The sequence below is a fragment of the Camelus bactrianus genome, chromosome 12 (genome assembly GCF_048773025.1).
Source record: "Camelus bactrianus isolate YW-2024 breed Bactrian camel chromosome 12, ASM4877302v1, whole genome shotgun sequence".
Taxonomy (NCBI): Eukaryota; Metazoa; Chordata; class Mammalia; order Artiodactyla; family Camelidae; genus Camelus; species Camelus bactrianus.
Window position 1 is genome coordinate 46,455,204 of NC_133550.1, and position 13,261 is coordinate 46,468,464.

Genomic DNA, 13,261 nt, shown 5'->3' on the forward strand with positions numbered 1-13,261 from the left:
TTAAAGGTCCAGTAAAGCATCAGACACAACAAGTTCTTGCAAAAGTATTACAAATTATTATGAAAATTCCACATCATTGTTTGTACCACTTCTAGATATATGAGTGCTTTTAAAATATTTTTATTTCGGTTACAGAAAGGTAAGGTATACATAATAGATTACAGAGCTATAATTTATGGGTAATGAAATATATAGAACTTAAACATGAAGTTTAATCATTTTCAAAATTTTTATCCTGAAGCAATTTACAACTCCTATAGAAGCTGCAGAAATTGGTACTGAGAGTTCCCTGTTTACTCTTCATACAGCTTGTCCCAGTGATATGTGATATCTTATATAACCAAAGTACAATTAATAAAACTAGGAAATTGACATTGGTGCAATCCCATTACTAAACCACAGATCTTATTCATCAGTTTTCATATGCACTATTTTTTTGGTTTGTTTATGTTTCTATGACATTTTATCACATGTATAAATCCATGTAACTACCATCACAATGAGAATAGACAATTGTTCCCCCTTCCCAAAGAAACTCCTTTGCTCTCCCTTTAGAGTCATACTTTCTCCTCAACCTAATTGCTGGCAAGCACTAATATATTTCTTGTCACTATAATTGAACAATTTTGAGAATGTTATGTAAATGAAATAATATACTAAGTACCCTTGTGAAATTGTCTTTTTTTTCACTCAGCATAATGCTCTTGAGATCCATCTAAGTCTTTGTGTGTATCGAAAGTTTGTTCTTATTTATTGCTTTTTATTCATTTTCATTGTGTATTCATTGCATGTATGGACCATCATTTGTTTATTCTTTAACTCACTAAATGAGATTTGGGTTGTTTCCAGTTTTTGGCTATAAAGCCACTATGAACATTTATGTATAGGTTTTCGATTGAACTTAACTTCATTTCTCTAGGAAAAATGCTCAGAAGCAAAACTGTTGAGTCAAACAAGTGTATGTTTAATTTTATTAGAAATTGACACTTTTTTTTCCCAGTGGCTGAACCATTCTCAGTAGCAATGTATGAGCGATCCAGTTGCTCCATATATTTGCCAGCACTTGGTATTGTCAGCATTTTATTTTAACCACTCCAATAGGTGTATCATGGTATTATATAGTAGCTTTAACAATCTCCCTAGTGATTAATGATTTTAACATCTTTTGATGTGCTTCTTTCTATCTGAATATTATCTTTAGTGATCTAGTAGTCAAGCCCTTTGCTCATTTTTAAATTCCACTGTTCAGTTCAATTATTTTTACAAATGACTTCTACAATAGTTAATTTTATGTGTCAACCTGATCAGGCCACAGGGTGCCCAGATATTTGGTTAAATATTATTTCTGGGTGTACCCTGTGAGTGTGTTTCTGGATGAGATTTGCGTGTGAATCTGCAGACTGAGTACACCAGATTACCCTCCCCAGTGTGGCTGGCCATCTAATCCACTTAGGGCCTGAATAGAACAAAAAGGTAAAGGAAGAAAGAATTCGCTTTCTTGACATAGGTCTTCTCCTGTCTTTGGAACTCATACAATCGGCACTCCTGGTTCTCAGGTCTCAGACTCTGAATGGAACTTACACTAGCAGCCCTCTGATTCTCAGGCCTTCACGATTTGGGCTAGAACCTACATCACTAAGCTCTCCTGGGTCTGTAGCATGTAGGCAGCAGATCATGGGACTGCTCTGCCTCCATAATCAAATGAACCAATTCCTTATAATAAATATTTCCTTATACTAAACGAATAAATATATCTATAAAATCTGTATCTAATAAATCTCTATTTATAGATATATTAAATATATAACCATTTTAGTGCTGTGTAGTAGTATCTTGTTGTTTTAAATTAAAGTGTTTATTAACCATTAAAATATCTTCCTTTGTGAAGTCTCTTAAATCTTTTGCCACTTTTTTATAACTTTTTTTATAATTTTTATAACTTTTTATAACTTTCCTGATTGCAGGAGGGTTGTGAGAGAGGGGAAACAAAGAGAGGAGAGGGAGAGGGAGAGGGAAAAGGAGAGAGAGAGGAAGAGAGAGAGGAAGAGAGAGAGAATTTTCCTCCCAGGATGTGGTGTGACTTTTCATTTCTTCTCATTTTCTGAATGGTGTCTTTCTAAGTGCAAATGCTTTTAAATTTGATGAAGTACAATTTATCCATTTCTTTTTTGATGTTTGCTTTTTATTTTTCATCTGAGAAATCTTTGCCTGCTCCAGGTTTGTGAAAATACCATACTATATTTTCTTTGTGAAGTTTTGTAATTTGTGCCTTTACATTGAGGTCCATGATTCATCTCAAATTCATTTTTAAGTTAGATGTGAAGTAGGAGTCAAGATTCATTTTTTTTTTCCATGTAGCTATCCACTTGTCCAGCACCATTTGTTGAAATTTTCCATCTTTCAATTGCTTCAGTACCTTTAAGGAAATCAATTAACCTTTTAAGAATGGTATTCCTCTGGACTGTCTCTTCCTTTCCATTGCTTGTTCTTTCTTTGTGAACATAACATACAACCTTGATTACTGAGGTTTTAAAGGAAGTCTTGAAAATAGTGTGAGTCCTATTACTATTTTTTTCAATACATTTTAAAATTTGTCCACCTCTACTAAAAAGTTTTCTGAAAGTTTATTGAATTTATAGCTTATTTGGGAAGAACTGACATCTCACAATTTCAGTCTTCTTATCTATAAATATGGTATATCTCTTTGATTTTGTTTTTAAACAATATTTGATACTTATCATAGGGGCCCTGCACATCTTAATGTTAACATTTGTTAAATATTTTGTATTTTAAAAATTGTGATGAATACAAATGTTTCTTAAGTTAAAATTTTCCAAAATTGTTGCTAATATATGATTATAATGCTAATTTATGTATGTGCATATTTATATTTATTATATATATATATTTATTATAAATATATATATATATACACACACACACGTATGTATCCTCCAAGAATGGGCTTGAAGAGTAACAGGGCATACAACGACCAACTTTAATAAACAATGACAGATTTCTTTCCAGAATGACTGTGCCAAGCTTCTGTTTTCACCAGTTGGACATCAGTGTCTCTACATTGTTGATAGCACTTTGCAATAACCAATTTTCTAATTTTTGCCATTCTGATGAATATAGTCGTATAACTTCTTATTTTTATTTTTTATTTCTTTGGTCCAACACTCTGCAAGATTCCTACTCTTGGCCTTCCATGATCTCAGTATCCTTTTAGCATAAATCCTTGATCCATTCCCCTGTCTTGACTCAAGAAAAAAATGTGCATTTCTGTTCTACTACCATTTACCTTGTTTTATGTTCAGCTATATGTCTTCAATATGGAAAAAATAAGCATTTATCATTGCTATGTATTTGTTGTACATTTGTATGTAGTATAATATGGTGGGATACGGAGGAAGGAAATTAATGTCAAAGCATTAGCCTCATAGAACCATTTTGATTAGTTATCTACCTAATTGGTTCTAATTCATTTTTAGAAGTATAATAATTAAATGTAATATCTCTTCCTTTATCCTGGTGTTCCTTGGCACTTGTATATTCCCCATTGGTGCTCAAAAGTGGCCGCTCAACAACCTGTACAAAAGTGTTACTCAGTAATATGTAGGATGTTAATAGCCTGAAGTACCAATTCTCCTAGGGTTATCTGCATGCCACTCTATCAGAGGGGTCTCTATTAAAATGCAAGAAAATATTTGCTGAGTGATTATTTCAAATTTGTGCATATATCCTATAGATATTTTCATAAACATAGTAATTTTAGTTACTGCTCTAATTTTTCTCCTCTTTCAGGAAAACTCCTTGAATTAGTTATACATGAGGATGAACAATAGTAGTTTCCAATAGAAAGTACATTATCTTTTTATACTAACTTCTATATGACAAGCTAAATTATAATCAGTTTTCTTGGTGAGTGTAGAATCTGAGCAAGAAGTATTGGTTGGCTGATATAAATGAAAGGTGTCATAAAGTTAGGGTCACCTGATGCATCCATTTTCACCTGCCAAGGAGGCCACACACTTCTGTCATTGGCTAGGGTACCTTCTTCTCTCGAAATTTCTGGAAACACATAGAAAATTTCTTGTGTTGAGGGGCTCTGTATTTCTAGACTCGACATTGGCCATCTTCCTTCTGTTACCATAGTCTTCTAACAGCATATGGCACAACTGGCTTCTGCAGTGCATGTACAGTTATACTGTCTAGAGTCTACACTCTGGTCACCGTGCTTAGAGCTTAGTAGTTCAAGTTCCAATAATTTATACTTTATTATTTAGGGTGGCTGAGTTCACAATTACTTGTTAATTTTTATCCTGTTTGATTATCTGAGGGTACTTTGCTGTTTTCTTCAAGTGTCCTACTCTTTTGAAGTATTCAAGAAAATAGTTTCATTCTCATCTAGAGTGTTTTTTTAAAAATATGGTAGCATGCTAATATTTAAAAATCTGCCCAATAGAATTAATATTTTAAAGTAATATATTTTAACATTATATTACAAGTCAATTAAATATATTATTTTAATATATAACATTTTGAGATTAACCCCCAAAAGATATAGTTGGAATATTTTCATAATTTATGCTACTTATGGACATATTTTGAAGTGCTGTTTATGGAGTATGGGTGTCTATAACATTTTTCTGTAACTTTAAACACATTTCTTACCACAAGCTGAACTCTTCCACCATTAAGTACATCTGGATCTAACTCAGGCAAGAAGTGATTGCTGCATAGTGACAAAAACAGAAATCATATTATTACAGAAATGTAGAGGAAGAATATGAAAGACATGCCAAATGAAAAGTCTGAGAGAAATCAGTAACTATAAATATTTTATTACATGTACTTATATATCTCACTTATGGGAAAGGCTAAGCTTCCTATTTTAAAATAGCTTTAGTGTGTTTAATGCACTATACTAATGCTCACAATTAACTTCTGTTTACAATTAGAACACTAATATAGGGCTTTTCAAAAACTTGTTTTTCTTAAAAATTATTACTTATTAAGTATTCCTTTATATATTATGTTTTCAAAACAGAAAAATCCATCAATAATTGCCTACTGCATTACATGTTTAAATATAACTTATTTAGGAGTAAAGGATATTTTAAATGCTTAAGCATGTCTAAAATACATCCTGAAACATTTTGCTTATATATTTCATTATCTCTACAGATACTTTAAAATCTCTGAAACAGACTTTTTATATCTGGTTAATATACATGGTAATAAGCTATGAGTTATATTATGTTTGTTTATAGTTCTAGGAATGTCATCTTATGAATTACACTAAATTGATTATTACCAACAAAATAATTATGTTTGCATTACATAAAATACTTAGCAAAATAAATAATTCTCAAATGTTAATCACTTTATTCCTACTTTCTTTGATCACAATGAAATAGGACATAATAACCTAGATTATGAAATATTATTTTAATTTCACTTTCATTCTTCATTTTTTTCCCATATATTTAAAGAAATTACATGGATAGAATTGATCACATATGAAGATTTCAATTATTATTAAAAAAAAGTTTCTTTTTTACACATTATAACTTGCTGCTAAGTTAAGTTTTAACCCTCGTAATTGTTGGATTTGTTTGTCACTAATTTAAATAGTTATTACCCACAATGCCTGGAAACATTTCCAAAGTGTCATCTACATATAGATTCAATATTGGTTTATCAATTTAATAAATGCTTATAGTAGCACATTTAAAAAAACTGTTTTGTGGATATACATAGCTAAAATTAAAGTCTTAAAAATTTATATCAAAAATATTATCTCTTGATTTTTATTTCCTTAAAACTTTGATTCAATGGTTAAACACATATATGCTTTATGTTACATTATTTGGGCTGAATTTTATTTCCTCAAATTTTATATGTTCAAATCCTAATACTCAATCCCTCAGAATATGACCTTAGTGAAGATGGGGCCTTGAAAGAGGTAATTAAGGTAAAACGAGGTCATAGGGGTGGGCCCTAATCCAATATAAGTGGTGTCATTGTAAGAAAAAGAGATTAGAACACAGATAACACAGACTGAGGGATAATCACAAGAGGCTGAGACAGGAGGGAAGCGGGCAGGGCACAACCATTGAAGGAATGACACAGCTATTGACCAGGATGCACTGGTTAGAACCAAGATGGTAGAAGATTCGACTTCCAGTAGATCTTGAGCCTCATGGCACACCCACAGGCACCATGACAGTTCCTAGGCTCACCATAAAAGGTCAAAAAGTGGGGGAGGGCTTAATTCCTGGAGATCCTTGCCCCTTTCCCAAAGTAGTTGGAATAATCCTTTGACTCATTAGCATATGAAATTACAGAGCTCATAAAAACTAACAACTCTGCAACTCATAGTCACTCTCTCTCTTGCCTTCTGGGATGGCCCTCACTCTGTCTATGGAGTGTGTATCTACTTTAAACTAAACATCCCCCCAAGCTGTGTCCTCTCTCCCTCTCCCTTTTGAGATGGCCTGCATTTTGCTTATGAAGTGTGGATCTATTAAGCTGCTTTTCCTTCTGAGTGAGATGGACCACACTCTGTCTATCTGTATCTCTCTTAACAAACTTGCTTTCACTTTACTAAGCCTTGCTCTTCAATTCTTTCCTGCACTAGGCAAGAACCTATTCTCTGGCAACAAGGACACAGTGAGAAAGTGGCCATCTGCAAGTCAAGGAGACAGACCTCCAAAGAAACCAAACTTGCTGACTCCTTGATCTGGGACTTATAGCCTCCAGAACTGTGAGAAAACAGATCTCTGCTTTTTAAGACATCCAACCTGTGGTATTTTGTTATGGCAGTCCTAGAAAATTAATGCATATATTAATGAAACAAAAGGTTATTACCTATTAGGTTCAAGGCACCTTGTTTGTTGCTAAGGGATTTAAATTTTTGATAGCCTCAATCTAGTGAGCTCACCTCTATCCTGTGAAATAAGTAAGATTTATCATCTCACCATAAAGAAGAGGAAACTAAAGCATGGAGACATTGAAAATTAGTTACAAGACTGGTAAAGTGGCAGCATCAGGGCTGAATTGTTATTTTAACTGCCAAACACAAATGGTAACAAAATAACAGAAAATAATATAACTTTCAATACATGTGATATTTATAAACAGTTAATGAGTACCATACATTTACTTTATGAAGCAGAATCATTTGTGTGGTTCATCTGTCGACTGTAAGTACTGTAGAAACAAAAGTTCTCAAATATATTAGGGTAAAAAATATAAAGAGTGATTAAACCTATTCTATACAAGAGGTCTTTTTATAATCTGCAATATGGTATATTGGCCTTTGGCTGTGTAAAGTCATGATTGTTTTAGCACAATTAACCTAGGTTTCACTTTTCAAGATGTATTTACAATACAAAAATCTAATTTAAAGGAAATGATCTCACCATTTCATATTTCTGGAACTAGTTGTTTCTTGAACCCCAACCTGTGTATGAAGCCATTGGTATGTATATTCTTTACTCCTTTCTAATTTTTCATTTGTGGTGGTATCCTTATACAGTAATTCTTCTTCCTTACCTAGAGGGAAAAAAATGAAAATCTTATTTGTTATTTAAAGAGATCAAATTTTGGCCAAGCAATTCAGTCTAGGCTAACAATTTTATCACAGGAAAGAAAAAAGCAAAATAATTTAATTCATAGGAGCTAAATCACCTCTAAGAAAAATAATGCCAGTCACTTATAAATTAAGTACTTTTCCTGCTTGAGTTTCAAACCTACCTATTTTGAAATATAAAAGAGATGTTTTAATACAACCAACATTTTATAGGGTTTGTTTTCTCATTTTTTAATTAGAAAATACAAGGAATTATTTTTGAGAGACAGTAGAATTTAAAGTCTAATTGTTCTCATATTATCTTATCCATATGTAGAATTTATAAATTATATTGAAGATATCTGAAACAGAATTTTAAGTAAAACTAAGCTTGGCTTGTGTAAGCTAATACATTTAAGTTAGGAGTATCATTTATATCAGGTGTAGGAAACCTGTGTGAATGCCACAGCAGCTACTTCAAAGATGGAAGGGGAACAGCGTAACAGAGAAAATGGGTATGGAAAACATGCAAGAGGAGAAATTACACAAGGTAAGAATATAAAATAACAACTACAAGGGAACATAAGCTATTAAAAAAAGAAAAAAAATCCAACCTTTGTATTTACATTTAAAATTTACTACATATATGTTTGTATTTTTCCAAAACCAACAACAACAGCAACAAAACAACAACAACAAAACAACAACAACAAAACAACAACAACAAACCTTCAGACATTACTGCTACATCAATGCCATGCATCTGAGTTACACTGAAGACCTGCTGTTTTAGAGTCTTTCTCCTTGGTCTTGGATTTTCAGGCCACTTCTTTTCAGGTGCCATCATCATGTTGAGAGATTTCTAGCTTTGTAGACTTGATTGACAGTACACCAGCAAAGGGCATCTCTTGAAACTAACTCATGGTAATCACACTCACAAGAATTCTATAATTTAAAAGCTGGCATTTAAAATGTCAATTTATTAATTTGAACTATCCTTTCACTGTAAATCTTCGTACACAGAAAGTCATCTTATACTTGCACGCTGTTTGGAAAACGAAGCATGGTGCAAAGTCTATTTTGAATGTTTGGTGCATGTGCACACATATTTAAACAGGTACACACAAGCTTAGTATTTGTCATTCTGAATATATTGAGGAAGGGACATTTATCCCGTCTTATTTTCCTTAAGAGTTGCTGTTGTAATTAGTGAAATTAGTCTATCAATTTCAATCCAAAGAGATATGGGAGCCAATTCTCAGGAAAGCTACAATTTAGGATATTTATTGATCTAAATTACGTTACTTAGTAAAGTTAACTTCCTGTTAACGTGTCATGCCACTTTACGTTTCTAAAACAGTTGTACTTCTTGCATCCTGAGCCTAAGCCAATCCCTCCATAGCTGCTGTATTAGAGGAACAATTACTTCATGTTCAAGGGCTGACCACTGAATCCATGAGCAGACAGCATTTTGATAAATGGCATTCCTAATATAGAAACTATAAAAAAGACTCAAACAAAGGGAAGATCTGGCATTACCACATCCAGTTACTGCACTGAGTACTAAGCCTCTGTTCCAGCAGAGTCCCAGCCTTTTATCTGCCTTTCTTGGTTGACCAGACCAAATGTTGAACCCATGAGTGCAATGACAGAAAACAGGGAGGAATCAGTGACCCTGATAATCAGCTGAGCCCATGGCTGGAACCTACTTACTCTTGATTTGTAGAAGATCTTTTTGTAACAAATGTACTTTCAGTGAAAAATAAAAATTGTCTCTTTGTCTTTATGTTTTTTAAAATAGTGACATATACTTGAGTAGTCCCTTTTTAAAACACTCATTCTGAGAAGCTTCAGCTCTACAGTAACACTCCATAAACCCTAAGTGGTTTTACATCAGAACTCAGCCAAGGTTCTAAACAACAATCCCTGAGTAAAGATCAGAAGATTTGACTGTAAGGGTCCATCAGTTCATTTTAACCTAAAGGCATAGATTGACAGATTGGCATGAGCTCAGTGTAAGAAACAGAAGTATAGTGGTGACACTGGATGGATATACTCAAAGATACTGCAATTCCAACACTGGAGGAAATGATGCTGGCAAGTGATTTTGGCTAAACCATTTCAGGATTACCTCTGTCACTGAGAAGGAGAAAGGAGGATTTACTGTTTGAAGTTTGCTTTTAGCATCTTGTGTAGGAAGGATGATGGTGATCTAGATTACTTAACAGACACTTGTCACTTTCTAGTCAGGCTGCCCAATAAATCTTTCCTTTTGGTTTTAGAAGAAGCATCAATTATTCTGCCTGCCAAAAAGCAAACCTACTACCTACCTACTGTTCTTTCCTTCTTCTCTGGGTCTTCATTAATTTCTTGTACCATCAACCTAAGGGGAAAAAGTCTCCTTTTGGTTCCTACTGTCCCCTAATTACTGCAGTCTACACGTGCTCCTTTACTTCAATACACAAATTTTAGTAATTTTATTTAAATAAATTAAACTTCTCCAATTATAAAAATAATACATTCTCATAATAGACAATTTAGAAAATACAGAAAACTAAGAAGTCAAAGAAAAGAAAATCCACAAAAGTCTCACTACCTAAAGACAACCACTCGGTAACATTTCTGAGGTATTTCCTAGTAGTTCTTTTTTTCATAGACTTGTTTTGTTTTTTATTTACATACAATTGTATGTATCCTACATATGCTACTTTTCAGTTAGTACTACTACAAATGCATTCTATGTAATGGAAATCTTATCCTAAATATACTTTTGGGGACTACACAGTATGATGCACCAACTTGTTACATGAAGGTTTTTAATTACTCTATGTAATTAATCCATTTTCAGGTGGAATTAAAGATAACATGTCTACAATTGTAAATATGTTGAGGGACATGACATAATCTGTGTTGTAAATAGTTTTAAAAACTTGTACCAATTTACCACATGCTATATGAGGTTACTCATTTCACTAAGCCCGTGGTCAACACTGGGACACTAAATATTTTAAAGCTGCTGATAATTTGACAAAAATATTATCTAGTATGGTCTTAATTTATATGTCTTTACTGCTAGTTAGATTAAAAGTGATTCCATATGAGTATTTATTAATTGTAGATCATAAAGTATAAAATATCTTTTTTGTTTCCCCCAATTATCTGCTGGATTCTAGTATTTCCATTTTTGTTTTCAATTGACCATTCATAATCCTATATCTGTTATCACCGGTGCAAATATTTTCTCCTGCCCATTTTTTGATTTTAATTTCTACTCTATTTTCAAAAGGGGCATTTCTTTTCCTCTAGGCATACAAATCTACCCACTTGCTAAATAGCTTCTAAACTACAAGCCATTTTCCTCTCATAATTTATAGGTTTGTGTCTCTCATTTCAATTGATATATAAGATTTCAGGGACAAATTCTATACTCTTCTAACATTTTATCTTTTGCATTAAAATACAGTGGTTAACAAAATTCTTTTAAGAGAAATATCTTGTCTGTTTCTGTTTTCATTTTCCATTCTTAATTTATTCCAATCTGATTCTATCAAATTGACATTGTCCTCACTAAGAAGGCTTTAACCCATCTTATCTACTAAACATATTTATTCTTTATTTTCATTGTCTTCTCTGCTGAATTCAACTACACAAACCATTTCCTTTGTCTTTAAACTCTCTTCTCTGCAGGATTTTGGAACATCAGACTTCAAGTGCTTCCTTTCAGGCTCCTTTATAGATTCCTTCAGTTGTTGGTGCTCCTCATTCTACGAGTATCTAGGAGCCCCCTATTCCATCCCCACCCCACCCCATGCCTGGCACTGTGCTGGCTTTTGATGACAGTCAACTAGATTTGAATTGTTTATTGCCTCATGGGGCTAGCAGCCTAGAGGACTAGATATTACCAACCTCTGCCTTATTCTGGTTCTCAGTTCCAGCTGAACTTCAGAATCACACCTTATTTTTATCATCATCATCCTACTAAGTCTGTTTTTCCTCCTGAATTCCCAAGTCATCCAGACCAGGTACTCTGCAGTCAACCTTGGCAGCTCATCCCTTATGTAACATCTAATCAGAAACTGGGTCTAGTCTACCTGCTGGGCTTCTCGCTACTGTTTGGCTCCTCCTTTTCATCCCCATTGTCCAATTTTGAAGAGGAGTGAGTAAGCCTGATTTACTGACATCCGTGCCTCAGCCCACTACAGTATGGCTTTCTCTGCACACCGTTTCACTAGAACTGTTCACACTGAGTGTACTAATATGGCTAAATCTTTGCGACTTTTTGACGTTCTTATCTCACTTACTCCTCTATAATATATGACGTTGTTGTCCATGCCTCCCTTCTTAAAAGGCTTATTTCCTTTGACTCTTGTTTAATTACACTTATGCTGTTTTTTCTCTGCCATTTTGTCTTAAAGCCCAGTTTCCTTTTCCTTTGCCAACTTTTCCAGTCTAAGGATTCTATCCTGGGCCCAATTTTATTCTTAGGCTATAATCTTCCTATAAGAGGATATTCATTCAAGTTTTTAAATCACTTTCCTCATCTCCTTCTGAAATGCATCCATCCAAAGCCCCTCCACTTAGGTATCCTACAGGTAATTTAAACAGAGTATGTAAAAGCTGAACTCATGTGTTATGCCACCTTTTCCAAATTCCTATAATTCTAGCATCAGCGTCAGTGTAAAACATGGAAACCAGAGTGTTGTACTGAACCAGCATTCTTCCTCACCCTTCAACCGTGGATTTTACCTCCTAAATTCATTTCAATCTATCAAATCTCTGGTATTCACATTCTCACTTATTTAATTTCGATTCATCATTATCTTTTCAATTACTGTAACTGCCTTCTCACTGGTCTTTATGCTTTTGGTCTTGTTCCCATGTATGTATCTCCACACTGCAAATGGTCTTGATAAAGTACAAATCTAATTATGCTCTTTCAGAGGTTAAACTCCTGGTTGTCCACTCCCTTCGGATAATGTTCAAAACATTTTGCATAGCATACAGGCCTTCTATACACCTTCAGATGCCATCTGTTAAGTTCCTGCCTCAATCACCCAGACGTACTATAATTACTCAAAATGATCTCTTTTGCCTATAGACATAATGTTTGGGATTATCCACATTATCAGTGGTGTTCCTGCTTCAGGTCTTCAGGTCTGAGTTTAGAAATTACATTCTTTGGGGGAAGCCCCTGACCGTCCAACACTTCATTCCTTATCTGCATTAGGCTAGAGATGCCTCCAAAGATACTATGGAAACCCCATGATAGTATTTATTACATTATTTTACTTTCTTATTCATGTGTCTCTTTTGCCTACTAGAATATACACTCTTTAAGTGGTACACAGCACAGTGGTGCTCAGCAAATACTGGTACAATTCAAGAACAACCTGTCATGGCTGATGAGCGTTCTTTGAGAAATACAGAGCTGGAATTTAGATTTTTAGTGCAGATGAACTGTGCACTGTGGAGGATAACACATGTCTAAATGTGATTAACTCAGTTATAATAAGAGAAACTTCAGCTCTGAAAGTCAGAATTAGATTGGGATAAAAATTGACAAACAAAGGCAGCAAACTCAAAACCAAAAAAACAACACTATATATATAAGGTGTTTATAAAATGTTGACAAAGTACTCAATCCTAGAGAGAAGAAGTTCAGCTTTAAGACGTTCACCAAAA

At 33.8% G+C, this 13,261-nt stretch overlaps 1 protein-coding gene across 5 annotated transcripts in view; it reads right to left on the reverse strand.

The window, feature by feature from the left end:
* LRRIQ1 (leucine rich repeats and IQ motif containing 1) overlaps positions 1 to 13,261 on the reverse strand; it is a 171,022-nt gene that overhangs the window by 23,847 nt on the left and 133,914 nt on the right. For 4 of the 5 annotated variants that reach the window (XM_074375324.1, XM_045519400.2, XM_074375323.1 and 1 more), the window contains 2 exons: positions 7,431 to 7,563; positions 4,678 to 4,738 (listed from right to left, as the gene is read on the reverse strand). In XM_074375324.1, the coding sequence (XP_074231425.1) occupies positions 4,678 to 4,738; positions 7,431 to 7,563 (194 nt within the window). The remainder of the gene's footprint in view (positions 1 to 4,677; positions 4,739 to 7,430; positions 7,564 to 13,261) is intronic. The other variant, XR_012510795.1, reaches the window with a different exon arrangement.